Source organism: Buteo buteo, chromosome 20 (genome assembly GCF_964188355.1).
Source record: "Buteo buteo chromosome 20, bButBut1.hap1.1, whole genome shotgun sequence".
NCBI lineage: Eukaryota > Metazoa > Chordata > Aves > Accipitriformes > Accipitridae > Buteo > Buteo buteo.
Window position 1 is genome coordinate 26650468 of NC_134190.1, and position 23955 is coordinate 26674422.

The following is a 23955-nucleotide window of genomic DNA, read 5'->3' on the forward strand; positions in this document are numbered from 1 at the left end:
TTTCTGTAGTGGGTTTCTCACTTTCTTCTTCACTCTCTCCCATGTGTCTTCACAGTGGTCAGTGTACATCCGCGCCGCTGTCCGCAAAGAAAAAGGATTGCCAATCCTGGTGGAGCTGCTTCGAATAGACAATGACCGGGTGGTATGTGCAGTTGCTACAGCTTTACGAAACATGGCCTTAGATGTCAGAAATAAGGAGTTAATAGGTATGTTCTTTCCAAACAATCTATATATTCCGTGGGTTTGATTTTTTTGTTGGTTTTTTTTTCCAGTTTGCAGTAGAATGAGCACAATGAAAACAATTATTCTCACATTTCTAGCACAGTTTCTTTAATTCTTTCTCTTATGTGTCATATTCAGACTTTATGTGACAGCTTAGTGCTATATTGCAAGGAATTGTTAAATTAATTAAACATCATGCAATGTTTCATGATCTGTCATACTGTAATCTCCAGAAGAAAAGCAATGGCTTTGTTCTGCTTTAGCACTTCATTCCTAGGCTGGCAGTAGCACTTGCATCTTCCAGATCAAGGATCTAAGCAGAGCAGCCACTCCTGATCCTCAGATTATCTGCCGCAAATAATTTTGGGGTTATGAAGTGACAAATCATAATGATTTTAAGATGGTTCCAGGAGTTTACTGGGCAGATTAGTAGCTCCAGCAAGAGAAGTGGGAGATGCTTGATTCACAAACACATATGCAGTTAAGGAAGAGGACAATAATTTACATAAATCATTGTTGCCCTTGAATTCTGATGGTATGGTGAGCAAACATCTTGGGGGTTTGGAGTTCTTTTATCTTGCTTGGGGTTTTGGTGGGGTTTTTTAGCTGAAATTCATCCAAACACTGTGGATTGTTGAATTTTTATTTCATGTTCTGTCTTTGAAAAATAATCACTTCCTTGATTTTGAACTATTTCAACAGTCATGACAAAATGATTTCTACTTCTTCTGTACATTAAGAGCATATTTTTTATTCATTTTTGCTAACTTGTTAATTTGTTATCATGACAGCATGCTACTCCTCCTCTGCTTTTAATTACAGAATTCCACAAATAGATACTTTGATCATAATATTTTATTATTTGTATCCAGTGCTATCTCAGGGTTAGTGCTGCATGACAGCAGTGCTCTACAAGTTGTTAAAACAAGGCAATCACTCTTCTCACGTATTGTACGAACTAAAGAGACTTCACTGACAAAATGTTGTAAAGCAAATAGAGGTAGAGGTTGGTGAGTAGTGTAAATGTGCTGTGATTGCCCAGGGATTGAACTCAAGACTGATGCTTTACCTTAAAGACCAGCCTGCTTGTTCAGCTTTTGCTCATATTATAGCTGATAAAATTGGCATGAAATTAGATTTGTTCTATGTATTGTGTTCAGCTTTTGGGAAGCAGGATGCTGCATATGTGTTCTTAGTGGGTTTTTGTTGTTTTCTAGGCATTTTAAAGTAGAAATTACTGCTGAAGCAAGTATAACAGGCCATCTAATCTGGATTAATAACGGCCCTTTTTTTTTCCTCTCATGATCCCACCTCCACATTCAGTCTACAGCATGTCATAGTCTCTATTATTTAACATCTTATTCCTTTATTTGTGGGACTTTCTCTACAGGGTTCACAAACCACGTTCATACTGAGTTATCTTCTATAATCTCTTATCCCTACTTATTGACATCACAAAAAACTCTTTACAGTTGAATTTACAGAGTATAAATGTGGTTTCTAATGCCATGAGTTAGACTATATATGGTTGCCTTTTCTGTGCTCTGATTATTATTTTTTAACTGAAAGTTTTATTTCCTTCCCAAATCTGAAAATTTCATTTAGGAAAGTAAGGCTATACAAGTGAAATTCATCTGTCTTAATATGATGTGCCATTCAAAATACTGGATAAATTATGGATAGCAAGCTTGCACGACCTCAACATTTTAATATTTTATTAAATTCTTGAAGAACATGTGACATAAACAAAGCTGAATTTTAAAAAGGTGGAAAAAGTCTGTTGAAAATAATTACCTAATAAATTTATGTATGTAGCCAACTTGTAATGGCTGTACAGTGCTGCTCAGATTTAAGTTATTTGTGGGGTGATTCTGGGGAATTGTGCTTCATAACTGCAATACAAATTTGCTGCAGCTTAAACACGCTCATATGACAGGGAAGTTATGACTGTAATTCCTGAACCATTTCAGCTGTGATCTTTATATGTTCATTTCTTTGGCTTTCATCATTGAACTTCAAAGAAACAGTAATAACGGTCATTATTTCTCTTGTTCCTGAATATACTTTAGCAAATAGGGTCTATCATAGTGCTGATTTTCAGAACTGCTAAACACCTGCAATGGTCAAGGATTTCAACTCAGGTTGTAGGCGGTCCAGTTTTTGTGATTACATTTCCACATATTCTACAGTGCCTTAACTGTTGTTATGGAAAGGAGGATTGAGAAGGGGCTTCTTCAGGCTAGTCACTCCAGCATCTTTCTGCCTAAGCAGAATCGACCTCCTGTTTATCTTCCCCTTTTGCAGTTTTCGTTTATGCATCATATTCTTGCGGTGACAAACTCTGCCTCACAAACTGGAATTTTCCCCTTAAGATAACCTTTTTTAAAGGTGAATTTTCCAACTGTATATATAGTAAAATTACGTAAGTAGAATTGAGTTGGTTGGGGTTTTTTAATGCATCTATAAAGCTTTCTTTTCAGTTGTGCTGTGGCTCCATTCCCGGCTGACAATTTTTTACTGAAATGTGCCAGAGAATGAAATATTTCTTTCTGCTGCTGCCAAACAGCCCATAAATCAGTGTTGAGGCACCTGGCAAATACATCAGAAAGCTTGCTGAAATCCAGACTCACCTGTACTGAACTACAAAACAAACAAAAAGACACTTCTTTTAAATGGCCAGAAGTTTCTTTCTAGACTTCATTGAACTGACCAGTCTGTTTTTCACACAGATCTATCAAGTGTGTTGTTATATTGCTACAGTTTGGTGTCAGGCTTCTCTTGTAATTTATATGAGCCGTCCCTGTAACAGCACTTTCTTTGTTCGTAGTGAGGTCTTCTTCCTGGGTTTCATTTCAGGCACGCTCCATGTCCTTAAAAGGACCCTCTTTTTTCTCCTTCTCCATCGCTTTTGCATTATGCCATGTGTCTCTAGGCAGAAACAGCGGGCAGATTCATTTTTCTCCTTCCCAAAATTAAACTGCACTCAAAGACATGGCAAACCTGGCCTACTTAGTACTGGCACTAGATAATCCAGCACCCAGTGTGTGTTCCTGGTCACAGTCAGACCACGTTCATTTTCCAGTTGCCTTTCAGGACCCTCGTCTGCATGAATTAGTACCCACTCTATGTTGCTTCCCAAGAGTGCACCCCATGGGAAGGTTCATCAGCCTTCTCTGTCTCCCAGCACTGCCACAGCGGAGGGAAGTGGTTCTGTGGGTCTTGAGAAGACCCACTACTGATAGTGCCTGGTTTGTTCTTCTCTGGTCTCCGAGGTCTAGGCTGCACAGTGCCCCTCTGTCCCTCTGGTACCCCAGCATCTTCCTGCTTCTTCTCACATGCTCTGTAAGCTTTTTGGAAGGCTTGTTTTCTTTCCTCGAAGCAGGTTCTGTCCCTGCTAAGCTTCTCCAGGGGGCCATTAACTTCTCCCTCCAGCCCCACTAGATGCCTCCAAGTTGGCCAAAACCCACATTTTTTTGCTTTTGATTAGTCATTTAGATAGAAGAAAATCACTTTTATCCCACAGGTCCTCCAAGAGCTTTGTTGATGACCTCTGTGCACTGATGTCATCCCCATGTTCCTTCCTTCTTCCTTTATGTTTCCCTCTCTCTCTCAAAAAAAGGGGGGAGGAGGGGAAAGTAGAATAACAAACCTACCCTTCTGTGTCCCTCAGCGCTATATAGGTGCCTTAATTTGAGGATATGGCATTATTTCCACCCCACCCCCCCCAGGAATGTCGTTTTTAACTTGAGGATTACCTGCAGACCTGCTGCTTCTGGCAGCGCCATGGCAGGCCAGCACCTCGCACCGGAGCAGTGCCACCATCTTCCCTACAGTAGGCACACCTACAGACTTTTATTCTCTAAAGCCACACTTTCTTGGAATGATGTCAAAAAATTGCTAACTTAGTATAAGGTTTTTTTCTTTAAATAGAGGAAACCTGGATCAGCTGGGCAGAGCAGAAAGGCTTAAAAATAAAGCCATCTTCTGTAAACAGAGTCTTTGCAGGATGAATTGTTTCCTTGCAGCCTGCTCCAGCAATCTTCGGTGGCCTTCTGATTCAGACACCTTCCACACAGTCCTCTGGGCTTCTAGGAAGCTTTCTGTGGATCATCTGAGCCTGCACTGTAGACCTGTGTCCTACTTTAGATAAAATCTCTTTTCCTCCATACAGTCTCCCAGCCAGCACTGGTGCAGCAACCTCCCTTCTTGCTATTCCCTCTCCTCACTCTGCATGGGAGAAGGTTTTCCAAACCGAGATTCCCCATTTGATCCTGAGGAACGAGCCAGCTTCATCTTTTCTTTTATCTGAAACACAGCCAGCAGTTTTCCTCTCTGCTGCTATCCATGACCTCTTTAACAAAAGAGAATATGAAGTCTATAGTTAATTGAAAACTATGTGACTTGTTATTCTACCTACAAAAGCAGGTACAGACTGTCCCTGTCAGTGAAATTTTTCAAGGATGAATCTCTGTCCCCAAAATTTGCATTTGCATTGTTCTTGTATATGCACAGCATTTACCTTTGATTTTAAATTACAATTACTGTGGCATTTTAAAGTGCAGTAGGTGGTCTTTCAGAGGAGTTAAGCTGATTTTTCAAGCTGCCCCAGATGAGAAATTTGTCACTATTCATATACAGCAGAATATGTACAATATAGGATTTGCCCTCTTGAAGTACAATCTGGAACTTATCACTAAACAGTATGAAATGAAATACTAATAGAAGTCCACAGGGTACGGGCTTTGGGGTGAATGCAGAGCTGGAGGTAAAATTTATAAAATTTCAATACACAATTTTGTGCTTCAGGTCTTTCTATCAGTTTTCTCTTATCCTGACAGTGGTTTCTAATGCTATTTTGGGTCATTGTTGATTGAGAGAAGTATTGTACTAGAAATTCAAGAGCACCATTCTTTCTCTTGGCCTCTTGGCCTGTATTTTTGTGGTTAAATAAAAGATGTTTTTAGAGACTGGAAGTATTTTGATCACTCACCCTTGAATAAAAAGGACAATTCCACTTAAAGGTTTTTGTTGACTTCTCGTGCTGTGTCGAAGATATGTCGTTATGTATCTCTTCCCTTAAAATGTGTAGAGAATCCGTGTGTCTGTTCAGGGCTCTAGATGCTAGAGAGTTTGATGAGATAAATTGAAGTGTTGCAATACTTAAGACATCCTTTTTGTGGCTGTCGCTGTAAAAGCATGATTCAGATAGTTATGTTAGTGGTACAATTTCTGCTGCCTTCAGAAGGTTTTGAATCAAGTCCTGAAACAGGGCCTGTAGCAGGGGTCATTTTTTAATAATTGTTCCTGAGTTGGGGGCTACAAGATGTCAGTACTGAATTATTCTCAATTCACTGCTCATGTGTTGGTAATGCAGTTATAAGATATACACAAAATTCAACAACAGCATATCAATTAAATTGTTACTTGATGTGTATTGAAACCTGCTTAATCTTGCTAGGTGTCTAAAAGTTCATGTCCAATAAAAGGTACCTGTATTAGACTGCCTTATAGTTGACTGAGAGAGAAAGACTCCCAGAAAGTGATTTATTTTATCTAACATGCGATAAAATGGATCTCACCCTGTATTACTGTCTCACCATTGTTGACTGATGAAAAAATTCTAGGGAACGCGTAAATTGCTGCTGAGTGTGTGCCTTTTCATCTCATGAGCAATGTGGATCTATTTGGGTGCCTGAAATAACTGGTGTTTGTTTCAAAGTTTTATTGCTAAACTTGAGAAAGTTTGATTGAAATATATATCAGGAGTTCACACCTCTAATGAATTGTTAGACTCGCAGAATAATTCAGGTTGGAAGGAACCTCAGGAGGTCATCTTGCCCAGCCTTGCACTCAAAGCAGGGTCAGGTATGTTATTTCAAAGTGTGATATTGATTCACATTTCGAAAGATTTGCTTTCAGCTGTTAGGCTGAAAACATGTCAGAAACAAGTATTTGCATTCTCACAGCAGAACATGACTTCTGGAGCATAAATAACTACATGGGGATCTCCTATCTTAGAACATGGCCTCATTTTAAGACTGTAAGTTTGTCACAGTATTAGTAATAAATCCAAGTGAAAACAGTGTTCAGTTTTGTAGTTACAAGAACAGCAGCTGTAAGAAATTCTAAGTCCTAGTAATGTACATTGATAGAGAATATGGGGATGGGTTGGGAGATGATTAAATCAAATATGCAGCTTTCATCCCACTTAGAGTGTCTACATGCAGTTTTCTCTCCTTTTTAAACGTGAGCACTTCTGACTTTCTCACACACAGATCTCAAGGATCTGAAAGAGACGAATTTTTTTGTTGAGTTTTTAATTGACTTATAAAGTATCTTAGTCACTGAAATGTTAAATTGGCATAAATTTGCAATGCACAAGATGCCAGAAAGCATTACGCAGGAATCGTAGACATTTCTTCAGAAGAAGGTGAAGACAGAATATATGCTGCAATTTGTTTAATTTGTGACAGTTTTTATTGCACTTCATTTGTTGTGTTTAATAGTTGAGCTGTGCAAAACCTATATTACAATAAACAGATACCTGAATAAGAAGAGGCTGTCATCAAGAAGCTGATTTAGGAAATGGAAGATATGGTCACGCAGCAAGAGCTGGTGCTCCTTACTCTGTATCAATGAAGAGAAACATGTTAGTTAAGGTGGTAAATGCGTAATTAAGCTTTGATGTTTTATAACACCTATACGGCAAAGTCCAGACTCCCTGGTTTCTAGTGTTGTATACATAAAGTTAGCTGAGAATTTAAACTGATAAAAGTTTAAATGTTAAATATTTTTTCCATTACAGTGTAAAACCCTTGTGTCGAAGAGATTTTGACTTTCCATGTGCCTTTAGCCACTTGTGCTTTGCCTTTTGCTCCTGTTTATCTCAAATATATTTCTGACAAGCAGACCTGGTGGTTATAGAGGTTAGGAAAGTTTTCCTTCCTCAGCCATTTCTTTCTAAGTAACATTCTCAAGTGAAGGGATTTAGGGGGAAAAAATGGGACTGGTAAAACTGAATTCTCATTTTTAGTATCAAAGTCAAGATCAAGCATTTTCAAGGCTAGATTAAGTCTTTTGCATCTGAACTTCTCTGTTGCCTAAGTATGGCTGTCTGGATTTGGGGGGATTTTTCTCTACTGTGTACCATCTAAAAAAACTGGTGTTTCAGCTAGTCAGGTAGGCTTCTGCTGTGGACAGCAGAGAGAAAATGGCACCTCTGCGTGTTCATCCCACTTACCTCTATCAGCTAAAGTCTTGGATCTTGTGGTGAAATGGGTCCTGTGTGAGAACCTAGAGGAGTACCACAGACTCGATGGCTAACTTTTGGGTGACTGAATATAAGCAAGTAGTACCCCATCAGAAGGCGTTCTGATAATGCAGAACAAGTACTGTCCTGCTCCCTTTTACTTAGCTCAGTAGACTTTGCAAGGGCAATTAGTGAAAAAGCACTACAATTTTTCATTGTCACTCAAAACAACAGAAATAACTGTATGGAGGCTCAGATCTAGGATAACCAAGAATACCGCTTTCACAGATCTGTTTTTCATTGTAATGCCAACTCATTGAATCACACAGCATTTCATCTCCATAAAATAAGATCAAGATGCCTCACAAATACTAACCACAACCCAGCCCTAGGTCAGCTATTTGTCGTAGTAGAGTAACCTGTGGGTAAATGCCTGGAAAATGCCCGTGTTTCTATTTTAAATGCCAGAGTCTCAAGAGAATCATCTTCGGTGTTGCACCATGACAGCTTATCTAGATGATAGTGGTAATTTTAAATGATGCCATATAGTGTTATAAGGTTTATAAACCTTAAAGCCTTTAGTATAGTTTTTATAAGTTTTTACTCACATTCAGTATTACTTAAGGTTAAATGCTGAGTGCAAGTCATAAAAGTTGCAAAATCTGATGGAGGTGGCCCAGGAAAGCCTAGATTCAGCGTGGCTGCCTAAAACACCGCCACCAGAAAACAAGCAGCAGCCAACAGATGTGCCTTTTCACTTCATTGATGTGTGTTTCACACGTAAGAAAGTGCCCCAACCTGCACCTTACATTTTGAGATAAACAATTTCTGTTTGGTTCTGTTCTTCTGCACAAGGTAGAAAGCAATTAAACTGTAACTGTATCCACTTTTCTCACTCAGAAGATTGACATTTCAAACAATTCAATATTAATTTTCATCTCTGTTTCTCAGTATGTTCATGCTGAGAAGTGCTACTTATCTCTTGAAAATTCAGAGTTCTGATCTAAAAAGTGCATATAATTCAGTTGCATATTCCATAAAACATGCAAAGGTAGAAATACAAATGTCACAAACTGCCAAAGTAATTTTAAAAGTACTTTTAAATCCATGAGGAATTATCCTAAATCTGCAAAGCGGTTTTCAAAATGCAAGTTTTGTGACAGCCTTACATTAACAGATAAGTGTATCAAAACAGATGTTTCCAGCCTGTTCTGTATCAGCTTCGATTCATGGAACAGTGAGCTAGTTTTATTCTATGTAAGATGCAAAATAACCTTTTCTCCTGAAATCCTTATCAACTTAAGTGATTTTCAAATGATAGAAATTACATATATGGCGGTTTTTACTCACAGCACTTTTCTTTCAAGAAACTAGAACTCCTGTCCTATGTAGCATTCGCTACATATCAAGGTGCCACGCTTAGATCACTGGTCGGCCCGGACCAGGGAAAGAGACAGATAACACACACAGTGTGAGCGCCAACTTCCACCTTTTATTGCGCAGTTAATTCCTTTTATACTAACAAGGGGAGGTGGGGTTACAGGTACATCACAAGGCTGCGACTGACCCTCTAACTTTCCGTGACATCGCAAGATCTTCCGAATGTTGAACCCTACAGTCCTATTCATGACAAATGTCGGTGAAAGAGAGTAGAACATGGCAGGTGAATTAGCATTTGATAGAGGAAAGTAACATCCTTTCCTTCTCACATGTGAACACCCTGGGAATAGGACTGGGGCACTGTAGTTCCAAAGGATATTGGAGGTGAAGCTGAGAAATGCAAAAAATTTAAAAAAAAAAGGGGGGGATGAATGTATGTCTATTAAATTTAAGCTATACAGAGGTTGCTTCCAGTCATATTAATAGTAATTTTCTCTGTGAATCTACATCCTTGCACTTTCTAAATTAATGCAGTTGTTCTTGCAAAATCTCATACAATCCTAGTTCCCACTCCTTAGTGATGGTACACAATGTCCCTCTCCCCACATGTGGCTTTTGAGACACTCAGACTTCTATTTCAGTGTCCCCAAACTTGTCTTCTGCATGTTTCAGAGTGGTGGTTGCTAAAAAAGGAAGAATGTTAAGGACAAAACCCAAACACCTTTCACAAAGGTGACACTGGTAGAAAACTCAGATTGCAGAGACCTAAAAGATTTCTGTGCCCCTGCACAGGGCTATGCTGACATGATGAAGGCTAACACAGAAGTGACATACCTGTGGATATGCAACACAGATGTTTGTCATAATCCGTTAGATAAATATTTGCACCGTAAAATGTCTCGTTTTCCCAGGATAAAAATATGACAAAGGTAGAAGATATCAGAGAGTCGGTGTTCAAAGTATGCAAGATTAGGAAACAGCACAGATGTCTGGATTCTTACAATTGGCATTGTAACTAAGTCTCAACGCAGTTAAATTGAATTTAGTTTTTCTTTCTCTTCCTGATCATTAGGTGCTTACACAACATTCTTGGTTGTTAGCAGTTGCCCCAGTATACCCAGAAGGTGACTGCATTTCTTTGTTGGGTTATATGCATTCTGTGACAAAATATGGGTGATCCTAGTGTTATTTTAGTCTTTGACAGTTATAAAAAGGGAACTCGGTCTCATACTTGTTGCTTTCTGCATGGCATCTTCAGATGCTGCTGTTTTCTTACAAAATAATTGTTCTTCATGAAGTACTTTGACATAGGATTTGCTTGCTTGTAAGAACTAAGTCATACACTAGTTGTTTCCATCATTTATTATGGGCTTCAGTGTTAAAGGCTCTTGTTTCAGATGACATTATTAAAACTTCAAATATCCTTTGATTACAGAAAGCAGAATAATGGTCTTTTGCTGCAGCCTTTACAGATGAATTCTTGCATTTCCTCATAAACATTGTACCTTTACATGCATGTAGTATCTCTAAAAAGGCACTGTCCAAGACTGGCTGGAAGCACTGTCACTATGTGTTAGCTTTCTGCTCGCTTCTGGGGTTCTTATGGATACTAGTTGAATAGGTCTCAGACTAAATCAGCTTGCACCCCTACTTACCAAGCAATTTTTAAAAAAATCCAAATCTGCTGTTTCATGCTTATAACTGATGGGACTGAATAGCAACAGTTTTGTAATATGCAGTCACAAAATATTAAAAGGGTAACAAATTCTCATCATCTGAGATAAGTGAGGAAATAATCAATTTGCTGAGGGGCCTTATTATCATAATTCCATAAGGTAAGACTGTGATTCTGGTACTTAATATCTCGATGGGCTCAATTAAACAAAAAATAAAGAAATTTAGTTTTCCTCCCAAGGAAAGCCTAGAGAACCCTTAGAATCAGCTTCAAAGCCCCATTGATGTCTCCGTGGCATCTCTATGAAATTATTTGAAATCTGGTATTACTGATACAATCTTTAGTATTATTATGTTTTTCATTTTCCCTTTGCTTCCTCTTGTGGCTGCGTTATGCAAGGGATTGTGCAAACATGAAAAAGACACAATGACTACCCCCTAGAGTTAGCAATTTTATGTATGTATAATGTAGAATCATAGAATAGTTTGGGTTGGAAGTACTTTATAATGATAGATCACACTTCAGGAATTGATCTAAGAAAGCATTTATATGCATTACTGCTTAAACCCATGCTTTTTGTGTAGAAGTGTAATATGTGTAGTGCAAATTGAAAGATCAGGTTAAGACAAAAGAATACAGCACTTTGTTAAAACTTAGAACTGAAGGCATTTCTTTTTTTAAAAGAAACTAGATAATTGAATATTTTAGATATGATCCCTCCTATACTCCAGAATGAAGATTTTGAAGAAACTTAATCAGACAACCACCTCCAAAGAGATTACTTTGAGAATTTTCCATAGATTGTGGAGCCCTGCCCTACAGAAAGAAATGGAAATAAAATCTACCTTGTTGCAGGTGCTTTATAAACCCTGATGAATGTGCAGGGAAGGAACCACCAATAAAATTCAAAAGTTACTTGTCTTTCTGGGCAGTATTAACTCTTAAGTAATTGCTAACAGTCTAGGATACATACACTTTGAAATTCATGTGGGTACTAGATGATCTTGTGCCAGTTTGCCTCCTTTTAGTCCATGTAAGCCTAGAAAAGTAAGTTAACTGGGTAACTTAAGAAAACACTTCTAAAAAATAAACTCACTGTCTCCTTCTGTAGGGAAGACTTTAGTCTGCCAGTGCAACAAAAGACAGAATCTGGTCTTACTGAATCCATTGGGCTTGGAAGGGACCTCGAGAGGTCAGCTAGTCCAACCTCCTGGGCAAGGGAGGGTCCAGCGGGAGCAGGTTGCTCAGGACTTTGTCCAGTTGGTGAAGGGATGGAGATTCCTCAACCTCCCTGGGCAACCTGTTGCATTGTTTGACCACCCTCATAGTAAAAATTCTCTCCCTTTTATCAGCTGGAATTTTCTGTGTTCCAACTTGTGTCTTTTGCTTCTTTTTCTTAGACTGTGGAATTCTCAGATGAGCCTCACTCCATCTTCTCTACACCATCCCATTAAGTAGTTGTAGCCAACAGTAAGATCTCTCCTTTACCTTCTCTTAAGGCCCAGAAAATGCAGTTCTTGTATGCCATGTGTTCCAGCCTCCTGACTGTCTTTGCAGTGCTCCACTGGACTTGTTCCAATATTGCAATGTCTTTCTTGTACTGGGGAGACCAAAACTGGATGCGATACTCTAGATGCAGTCTAGAGGCAAAATCATTTGAGTCTAGAGAAAGAATCATTTCTGTGATTGGTTGGCTAGACTGCATCTAATACAGCCTGGGATGTGGTTGGCCTTCTTTGCTTGCAGGGGCACATTGTGGACTGATGCTCAACTCGTCCACCAGCATCCCTCAGTTTTGCGGGTTTTTTTGAAAACCTGCTTTCCAACTAGTTGACCCCCAGCCTGTGCTGGTGCAGGGAATTATTTTATCTGGAGTGTAGGACTTTACGTTTGCCTTTGTTGAGCTTTGAGGTTCGTGTCCAGCTGTCCATCTGAATAGCAGTCCTGCCCTCCAGTATATTGACTACTCGTCCCAACATCATATTGTCCACAGTCTTTCTGAGAATGCTTTCTATCCTATCATCCAGGTTGTTAATGAAGATGTTAAACAATATTGCCCCCAGTATCACCACCTGTGGGACACCACTAGTAACCATCTGCCAGTTGGATTTTGTACTGGCGATCACCACCTTTTGAGCCCAGCGGTCCAGCCAGTTTTCCACCCACCATATCATCCACTTATCTGTTCAAAATCTCAGTAAGGATGCTATAGTGAGCAAGAAATGGATAAGCTGACATGTTCGTTATTTCAAGCCTTGCAGAGTAAACTCTGTGATTCCTAAATTAAAAGTGGATAAACATGATTTAAATGTGTTTAACCTCAGTGACATCATTGCATATACTTAAGTTACTTCAGGACAAGTTTCACCACATCTTAAACCAAAATTTCAATGTGACAATATATAAGGACCAGTCAAATCATCTTGTTGTGGAATCAAGGCCAAAATAGGACAATTGCTACTAAATTCACTCAGACACGGAAGTTTGCTTTATTTACCAGAGAGGGAATTATAATAATAGCTCAAAATGTTGCGTTTTTAGTAAGGCATTGTACTGGCAGATTTTTAAATGGGAATACTGTGGAATGTCTTTAACTTTGCCTTTGGAATTGGTTACTTTAAAATCAATGGAAATAAATGTAGTTTCCCTAGTGTTCAGTAGTGATGCCCATTATTAAACTAGTGTTAGTAATCACATGTAGACTAATAGATTCTGATCTGCTATACAATTCAATTATATAGCAGTAACATGAATTTTAAATTATTGCAGATACATGGAAAAAATTGGTCATTGTCAGAAATGTAGCACAAAACACTGTAATGTCCAAAGGCATTTTCATTCTCTCCTTTAATGTAACTTTCTTCACCTCTGTATATAATCTGCAAAATTATCCCCATATTAAATTGACATAGAGTGTCTTTAACTTAATCTTTATATGTATGAATATATACGAACAAAATATAAATGTGTGTGTTTGTATGTATGTGGGTAGGTAGGTTTTAATCCAAACTTTTACCTGCACCAAAGAGGAAGGGAAGCTGTGTTGGGGAGTCCACATGCATATAGAAACGTATTCCATTCATTTAAAAAACACATTATGGCATACAATTGCAACAACCAGAATAAAATCTTCTAGCTGTCAGCTTAATCTTACTCTCATGAAAGCTAAAAGGAATTTTTCCATCAAATTCCTGAGAAGCAGGATTCAACTCAGAGTTACAAAGCAGCATTCTTAAGGTAGAGTGAATAGGCTGCATAGGTGCTAATCATCATAACAATGTCAACGGTGAGGTCTACTTTAAATCGATTAGATAAGTATGAAAGCAGGGAAAGTGAAAGTACAACTGTTTTTTACCATGTTAATAATATCTGGGTAAAATTTTTAGGTGCTTAATGGTGAATTAAAGACCTGAATTTCTATTTTCAGTCATGACATAGGCTCTAAGCAGACTGTTTTAAAGGGACTAATAGTTTATTCAGAAAAATGGAGTTGAATGCCAGTTAAGTCACTTTCATCCTTTGAAAGTGTTGCACTTTCCCCACTATCTATGTGTATTTAATAGAAATAAATCCTTGTTAAACATATTCTATAAAACAGTTCCTTTTTTTAATAGTGGCATTTCTATTTTCACTCTAAAATTATAGGTTCTCAGTTGATTGAGTTAGCACGTTTAGGAAACTAGAGTTCCCTCACCTAAGACATGGTAACTCACCCTGAGGCAGTCAGTGGCAGAAGATATTCCTGCTCCTAGGCTCCCCCCAGCCTCTCATTAACACATTGTGTCTGCAGTCACACCACCTGTGTGAGTCAGCACTGCCCGACTTATTGGTCAAAATGAGCTGGGTGAGCAAAAACTTACTTTTTCCTTTTACAGGCAAACTTTTGTTAAACAGAATGAACTCAAACAAGTCACGTGAGCAGCCGACCTGAGGGGTGGAAAGCTCTGACTTGGCCCAGTAGTGCTTGTGAGGCTCAAAATGTGGTCATTATCTGATAAATTTTCACACTTGCATACTGGATGTCTGCCCACACCCTGACAGTTGTTTTATTTTGTTAGAATCCAGCCACCATGAGTCCTAGCATAGTATTATTGCACCATTGTAAACTGTTACATTACTATGAACCCTCCTTCCCCACCCCACCCCCCAAAAAAAACAGTTTTGGTAATTCCTACATGTCTTTACTCGAAAATTAGAATAACAAAACAGATAAGCTGTGTTCCTCAGCCAGACAAAAGCAGGGGCCTTCTGAATATGATGATATCAGATAAGCTGGCAAGCCAGCGTGTATAATTTCCCTATATAGGTATTAAATCTTCAGCAGTTAAAGGTGTTATCCTCTGTTGTACAATACTGTACTGCAATGTCTAAATCAAGCCCAAAAGAAAAGGGCATGTCTCCCTCTCTCTTGTGAGGCACTAACAATCCAAGATACCGAGTACATCACAAGCAAAGCCTTTGAGATGGGGGTTCTGAGAGTGGATTTTTGTGCATTATCTGCTGTAGTTAAATCCATTCTTCTGCCTTGGGATCGAATATGTATATGCCTTATACTGAAGAGCTCAGCCTTTTCCTAGGGAGACTGAAATTCATTTCATTCACTTGTAGCCCTATTTAAGCATCTTTCATTCACTGGGACTTTTCTGATAAGCTATCCTCAGCTTACAGAAACTTCAAAGCTGAGGCAAAGTTATTAAAAAGAGAAAGAGAACTGCACCTTTAGTTCAAGCTTCAAACAAGACAAAAATTGATTAAGACTCAGAGATTAGCTTTGTTGCAACCATTTACACATACTTACAGAAATCAAATGTTGTCTCTCTCATTACCCTTTTTATTCTAGAATCTACTTAAAACTTAAGAGATCGGTACCTATTAGCCTGGCAGTATTAATAAGACACTGCAATTAGGAGCTCTGTGACTGGAGATTTGTTGTAGAATTGCCACTGAAGTAAACAAAGTAAGAGAATTAAATGGTTTAGAAAGCAAACACAATAAAATCACATCCAGAAGTTGGAAGAGTTAACTTGTTCTCTAGGTTTGTTCAGTTACTCCTGAGGAGGAAAACCATGAAGTCTTAGATGGCTTCTTGAGTTGGTCATTGGCCTGTCGTGCCTTGGTTTCCATAACTGTGAATGAATAATCACATGTCTCTTTGTCATTGTCAGGGACAATTAATGTGCAGAAAATGCTTAGACATCATCAGCTAAAAGGCATTATAAAAAGCGCATCATTATTACAAAAGTAATAAGTGAGAGTAGCTGAATATATTATTGAAGCTGAGATAGCAGTCATTTTGGTCTGTCTTCAAAGCTATTCTTGCTACTTTCATTTGAACTCAGTCTAGTCGTTCCTTATCTTTCCTGAAGTTCAGAATTCAGACTACTTGTGGTATTCCTCCATAAGCTTTGCAGAGAGGAACATATTCTCTGTATGTTCTGCCAGGAATAATTGTTAATACACTCCTGTATAGCTGTCTTTCTCAGCAACCCGTCTTGTAACACATGCCTATCGCGTCATCCTCTCAGGCTTCCTGATCCTTTTCTGCAGAATTACTACTCAGTGGGTTGTTCTTCATTCTGTATTTCTGCAGATAATCATCTCCTGCCAGTGTATGATATTAACCATTTGCCTTTGATGAATTCCATCTTCTTAAATCAAGAGAACTAAATTCTAAACCAGTCTTCAAACATTTTTCAGGCCCTGTCCTTCTCTCTTTCACCATCCATACCACTGACTGTGACACTGGATGGATATAGAACCAGGATAGAAGATTGTCCACAGAACTTACTTCATACATTTTCTACAGAATGCATTTGATACATGCTTCTATTTCAATGACGAAACCTTGGTAACTGTTCTGAATTGCACCACCCAAGCATTTTTCATCCTATTTGCAGCAGTTCTTGTTAGCTTTCTCACGAGAGTGTTATGTGAGACTACTCTCAATGATGTCATGACAAGTGAGCTTTCCTCCATGGGACCTTCTGCAACAGGATATTTTCTTTTAACCACAAAATGCACAAATATACCATATTTTACTGCTGCATTTGCATTTTAATAGTGCAAACTACCAATAGAATACCCCCCAAAAAACCCTCTTGAAACCTTATAAGGGACCCAATGTTACTGCTGGCATGATTTTGCATAGCCCGCTCTTTCTTTCTGTATTGTTCTTCATTCCTACAGGCTGCATGTCTGCAGGGATAAAGACTAACATTGTGAGAGTAAACTGCAGCTGCTCTAGCAGTGTATTCCTTCCAGGGACATACTCTTATGCCCACTTTTCTCCCAAATTACAAAATGTTTGAAAAGTAGCATCAAGTTTCAGCTGCCATGACAAAAGAAAAGAAGCATAGGTTTTTGAGACAGCTAAAACATGGATTAATTTAAAAACTTAATGTGCTAGTGGTTTGTGTTAAAGATATGTTTGGGTTTTAAGGGCATCTGCAGCTGCGTAGTAGTATGTGTGTGTACCAATACATAGAAACCATCTTAATTTCTATTCCTGTTCTATCAATAAATACATATTTTCTGCTCTGTATTAGCTAATCTTTCCACTTGCATACATACTCTGGCCACCCTCATATCCCAGAATATATTCATATCAGAAAGATTGCAGTCCGTTGTGGACTTTATGTAGGCAAAAATCTGTTTAAAAATTGTGCTGGGAGAAGAGACTAAGCATGCATGTACATACATGAAGAGACACATGCATGATATTTAAATATTTATTTTGTTATGTATGCTAGCCTTTTTAGCAGGAGAGCAGCAAAGGGACTATATGTGCCATCCAGTATATTATGTCAACTATCTCAGGTAGAATACATGTATTTTTTTTAAACAGTCTTCTCCTACTGATAATGCAGTTGTCTCTTGTGATGTTTGTGCATTGCATTGGTTTTGCATTTGCTTTGGGCAGGGAGGTTGAACTAGACAAACTGCAGATGTCCTTTCCAACCTCAGTTATTCTGTTCTAGTTGTAATTATGAAATTTACTTGATACTAATACAAACATTCTTTCATGTGTATCTAAACCCAAATACTTCTATGAATTATAAGGAGAGCATTATCTGACTCAGTCTCTGAAAGGAAAAATAATTCCAGGACAAAGAGAACTTGAACATAGATGACAGATTTATCTACTTTAATTTGTTTTCAGAAGAGGATTTCATAGCTCAGAAGTCGGTCAGGTTCCAAGATATTCTCCGGGATGTTTACTTTTAATATTTGAAATAAATATGTACTGAGGATATATTCCAGACATTTTCAAAGATAAGAATATGCACGTCAATAAATCTGAAAACTGAGAAATATCCAATAGAATATCACGTAAGTGGTAAGAGTGTGCTTTATATTAATGATTTTTAAAGAATCTTTTCAGTATGGTTTGTCCGCTATAAATTTCATACAACATGACTGCAGATATTTTTGTATTGCTGATTATATTAGATAAGGAGCTCATGTTTAAAGAAACGCGTGGCTGCATGATATTGCTGCTAACTGCATCTCATTCAAAAGCTGATATGCCAATACTAATATTCTCTCTCCTTCCCTCATATTTTTCTCGGAAGTTTCATTTATCTGAGTGGAATTTTTTTGAAGAGTAGGGCAATGATACTTAAGATCCATTGAGTTTAGTGATGCCATTTAAATAGAGTATTTAGCATAATTGTCGAAGGGAGGACCAGTGCCATTTGCTAGTGCATTGCATCAGATCCATCACTATCCTCCAGCTGCTTTAAACTGGATTTGATTCATAGGCAGGAATTTTAATTGGGTGTTTCTGCTAAGTCAAATAAGCTGGGAACCAGCTTGTGCTGCAGAAACACCATGGCTAACGGGAGCAAAATCTTTCATTTTCTCGCATAGCGAAGACTAATGTTTGCTGGAGACAGTGATAAATGGAGCCTCACCTCACTGCTCCGGCTCAGCTTTATGAGAGCAAGATCACGCTAAAAAAACTGCGGTTTCTTTTTCGACAGTTATAAATATTTGTTGTGGCAATTTATTTTCTTCTTTTACCAGATTGTTCATTATTGGTTTTTGTTACGGGCTCGGACTTTGTGGTACCGGGGTCGGGGATTATATTTTGGGATTGGGGTGGGGGTCAAGGTAGGAGTTAGGAGTCAGGCTTAGGGTTAGCGGTCAGAGTTATTGTAAAGGTTTAACAAACGTGGTCCCACGATCGACGTCCCTTCACCTGAATCCTCACAGCCACGAGGTCGCCCGTCCTCGCCGGCCCAGCTCTCACACCCTTCATGTCCTCACCCGCCCATTCAAGTGCTGAAGCGCGAGGAACCCCCCTCCCACTCCCGTGCCTCGCAGTGGCCGCCACGCCACCCCGGCCAATCAGCTTCCACCTCACAAACGCCTGCCACCCGCCCCAGCCAATCGGCTTCCACCTCACAAACGCCTGCCCGCCGCCCCGGCCAGTCGGCTTCTGCCAGCACAGCGGCCGGTCCTCACAGGTAATGGCGGCGGCGGCGGCTCTGGCCGCCATCTCTGCCTCGATGGCACGGCTCTTCCCCCCGGCACCTCCACCCGCCTCCAGGGCACAGGCACCTGAGGACCAGGGTCAGGAGAGGGGGTGAAGGCACAGGGACAAGGAGAACGGCTCAGGCTCGGGTTTGTGAGCATCTGCGCAGGGTTAGGGCGAGGCGGGGGGGAGGTTGCCTTTCGGGGAGAGGGATTAGGCTGTGGAGTCGGAGAAGGGCTTCAGGCGAGGGTTGGGGGTTCTGCGAAGGGGCCGCGGCGAGCAGTTAGGGTGTAGGTTGGGGGCCGATTCGGGAGCAGGGAGAGCTAGGGTTAGGGCTGGGGACGGCAGTTTAAGGCTAGCGAGCAGGGCAAGGGGTTAGGGTGGGGGTGAGGTAAAGGGTGAGGGGTTTGGTCTTCGGCTTTGCAGCAGGGTTTGGTGTTGGGGATTAAAGAAGGGTGCTGGGGTAAGGGTTACGAGGGTAAGGGCTTAAAAAACGTGGTCTCGCATTCACTGTGCCGACTATATCGCCATCGCTTTAATTGCCAAGAAAAATCTGAAAAAATCCATGAGTCAGAAGCGTGCCCCAGCAGCAAAAAGGGCCAACAACCTCCTGGGCTGCGTGAGGAGTGTTGCCAGCAGGTCGAGGAAGGTGATCATCCCCCTCTGCTCAGCGCTGGTGAGGCCACACCTGGAGTGCTGCGTCCAGTTCTGGGCTCCCCAGTACGGGAGAGACATGGGCATAGTGGAGAGAGTCCAGTGAAGGTCCTCAAGGATGATGAAGGGACTGGAGCATCTCTCCTGTGAGGAGCAGCCGAGAGGTCAGGGACCGTTCAGCCTGGAGAAGAGGAGGCGCAGGGGGATCTTATCCATGTGCCTAAATGCCGGGTGGGAGGGTGTAGAGAGGACAGAGCCACACTCTTCTTGGTGATGCCCAGTGTCAGGACGAGGGGTCATGGGCACAAATTGAATTGCAGGAAAGTCCATCGGAATATAAGAAAACACTAAGCTGACCCTAGTTGGAGCAGAGGGCTTGGTTTAGATAATCTCTAGAGGATCCTGACAACCTCAAGCATTCTATGATTTATAAGGAAATTATTTGCATCAATTTTTGTTTCATTTTTGCTACCAGAAGTATCAAGGTCCACGGTCAAGCATGAGTAAGCTAGGCACCTCATTCATGCGTGGTTGCACCTCGGTTTTATACACTTAGCCCTTTGGGGAACCGGAGCAGAGGTGGGCTTATCTTTCTAACATAGGGAACTTAGTCTTTTAATTAATCAGTGATTGACCCTGTTAGTTTATGGCTGTCCTTGCATTTTATTCACTATACAGGCTCTGAATTTCATTTTCTTCTCAAAATCCTGAGAAGTCCTCTGCAACCTTAAGAAAGATAAAAAAGCTCCTAGCCCAAGTTTACAGATTTTGCAGCATAAGGCAGTAATTCAGCTCCGTGTACCAAAAGAATGTGCAGTGGTGGTGTTCAGAGTTCACCTGCTGTTTGGTAGATCTAATGTGCAACATGAGGAAAATAAATTGCCTCATTACTTACTCCTCTCAGGAGAAAAGTTACAGGATCTCTTAGATTGTGTGCTACTCAGGGTGCTCTTAAAGTGATATGTTTTATACATTATTTGGATTTCATAACTCAGGATTATTCTAGCAAATAATCAGAGTGCTAATTTTAATTAGAGGAAAATGGTTCTATTAGCATGAGTATATGCAAAGTCATATATTTATTTGTGTGCAAAATTTTTCAAGGTGACACAGACAACAACAGTTGCTCTCGCAAAGGGAACAGGTTATTCTGCAAATTTAATTTATCATTTGCAGCGGAGCAGTCTATCAAGAAATAGTTTACCTTTGGGAATATTGTCCTCTGAATCTCCTGTGGTTAGGAGGTCGTCATTGTATCCAACCTCATGCCTGTTCTGTTTGACCGAGAGCATTTATTTTCCAGCTTTGCTTTTTTTCTTGTTAAGTCAAACCTTTTACTAGCACTTCAACCCTGATCTCCCATCCTTCCCCTGCAATGCAGAGTGTAGTTTATGTTCTGCCATGTCACAGGGAAGTAGCAAGGCTGCTGAGTACATGTAAATCTTTCACTCTGGCTCCACTCTAGTCTTCCAGAGCGCACTGATCATTTAGAATAAGGCACGTGGAGCCAGGGAGCCAGCTGTTCCCTGGCAGATTCTTCCTTTCCCCAAGTCTGAAGAGAGGAGAAGACTTTTGGAAGACTTGTGCAATTCTCCCCTTCTCTTTGGGAGTAGCAGAGATCAGCCAACGTTGCAGAGGTCTGAGAGAGATGAACTTGAAGGGTAAGAGGTTATGGGCTTTGCCTTAAGCAGATCAGCTCGGTCCAACTTGATCTCCAAGAAAGAGATCAAGTCTAGCATATGAAGTCTAACATGTGGACTCTCTGACTCTTGCCATGTGGGCAATTGTGTCCCCATGGAGGTAAGAGAAGGAAATTTGGGGAGTGCACAGTCCTGAGAATCCTCCCTCCGTGTGTTACTCAGATGTAGGTGAGCAGCTGTGACTCACGTTAAAAAAGCAATAATTTATTGACACTGAGCAAGTTCAAATGGATGTCTGCAGGCAAGGTTTCTTTGAGGGCCACTAGAGAAAAGACTTGATCAGCTACTAGCCTGAAGATGCCACTTGGAGCTGTTACCTTGAAAGGAACAGCAGTAACACAACCCAAAACCAAGTCACATTGTGAACCCTTTGACTCCCACCTCTTGAGGAAGCGCAAACAGAACTGTGCTCTAGTAGATCTGTACTCTGATGGAGGAGTAGGGACTAGGGTTCATTTGTCACAACTTCTTGAAATATAGGTAATAATGAGCTGTAAAACTAAGACGACCTGTGGAAGTTTTTTATGAGAAATGTAAAAACTAGTCATGTTGTAGTCGAAACAAAAAATAATATACATTAGTTAAGGAAGGTTATCAGATGCATGTTTGCCCTTCTCATGAGAACACAAAGCTTATTTTCATTCTGCACCATATCCTTGCTTACATACCTACTGTATTCAGGCTTTAAATTGTAGTAGCTTCAGGTGAATTAGAATATAAAACTACAATATAATTTGCTCTTTTCCAGTGACTGTGTTGCTAAGAACACAAAGCATTCTGTTGAGAACAGGAATTAAACTGAGGAGTCAGAACATTAGTACTACCTGCAGAATTAATTGACCTCTAAAAAATACCTAGTAAAACTGACTACCTGCCCACTTAACTGCATGACCAGTGTGAGAGACCCTACTTCTAATAAATGCACCTATAGCTTCATTACTACGGCAGACCTTTGTATGGTCTGGTTTAGTTACACTCATGCATTAGCAGTTCAATAGATGGACACTGTGTCTTCATGAGGTCTTTGCTAACAATTCCAAATTGCAGGAGAAAAGCAAATACTGTATTGTACTCTTACCTTTTCATGGCTAAATTGTCTTTGAAGATTTTAAAAATATTTTTTAAACAGTTAGCACTTTTTCTGTTGCTATACTTTTACTTTTTCTTTTTCTTTTCCCTTCTGTCCTTCTCCCAGACATTGACATCTGTGAACTTAGTGTATGGTTTCACTGAGCCTGAGATACTAACCAGGATTTTGTTATTAAATATAAATTATTTTATTGTATGGTGCACAATAAAGCAATGTGAAATAGTGATATGTATCCTCAGTATTGTTGTTTTGCCATCATGCACAGATTAATTATCTTAACTTCTTCATGTAGAGTTTTCATGGTGATGACTTAAGAAATGTTTGAACATTGCAGTAATTAAGGAATATATGAACAGTGCAGTATGACCTGGAGTGGGTTTGATATTTGTTGGAAAAGTTGTTTTCAGATGACTCTATTGCTTTACCAAGATTTATGTTTATTGAGCTAACACATTTACATCTATGCATTTTATTTAACCTTTAATAACAGAATATATCAAGAGGATCCATTTTGGTTTTATTTCTCTTAATATCTTATTGTACATCTCTAAACATTTTTGTACATTTCACCATGATGTTGTCATAACTGCGTATAAAAGCATGCAAAAATAATCAGTCTTTCAGACCATACAATGGGGACAAATATGCTCATGAGTTTCAGGCAATATTATAGCACATGTGAAGAAGAAAAATAGTAGAAATTAAAGAGTAATGGCTTCATGGACAGTTAAAGCAGGATAACGTCTAGCTGCAATTCACTCTGGCTACAGCAGTCTTCTGTCAGAATCTTGTTCTGTTTTGGACAAGAAGTAAAAACCAAAGTAGAAAAGAAAAGCTACTTCTTTATGAATCCAGTTTAATACCTTTTGACGTTAGTAGACAGGCTCATTAATTTCAATGGGTGTTGGATCAGGGCATAGATCTTGAAGCCTAAACTTATTTTTCCAAAAAGAGATTACATTCTTATTTCTTCATTATGGCCTAATTTAAAGTCCCTTGAATCAGACTATTAACAAAATATTATCCTATCTCAGAAAATAATACAGATAAAACTAAAATTCCACTCAACACTCACATAGCACTTTTCCTCTTCAAAGCACTTTAGAAACACTGATTAATCATAACATTAATTAAATGACTACATTTTTTAAAATTCAGCCTTCCAAAGCTCTATTCTCTGCAGGGAGCAGGGAAGAGGATAGCAAGGGACTAAAACCAGCTCCAGTAATCAGAAAACTTAGCCTGCAGCAATTAAACTGAAGAACCAGTTCCCTTTGCAGAATCTTTTTTACCTTGGGCCAGTGGAAAGATGAAAGGAAAGATGACAGTGCAGTCTAAATGAGAAATAAATCTGGTGGTGTGTAAAGGAGCTGATTAATTAGATATATTTGCACTACCTGGGTCAATAGGTAGGCTAACAACTCCTTTCCATGCCTTTTCCAGTTTGTATATCTGGCAGGAAATGTAAACAAAATGAATTAAAAAGGAAATTATTATTTGAGTGATTGC

General features: G+C 39.5%; 1 protein-coding gene across 1 annotated transcript in view; it reads left to right on the top strand.

Annotated features, from left to right (window-relative positions):
• The window catches only part of CTNND2 (catenin delta 2), a 654700-nt gene that overhangs the window by 580046 nt on the left and 50699 nt on the right, over positions 1–23955 (top strand). Inside the window, exon 16 of the mRNA XM_075052197.1 lies at positions 56–206. Within this exon, the coding sequence (XP_074908298.1) occupies positions 56–206 (151 nt within the window). The remainder of the gene's footprint in view (positions 1–55; positions 207–23955) is intronic.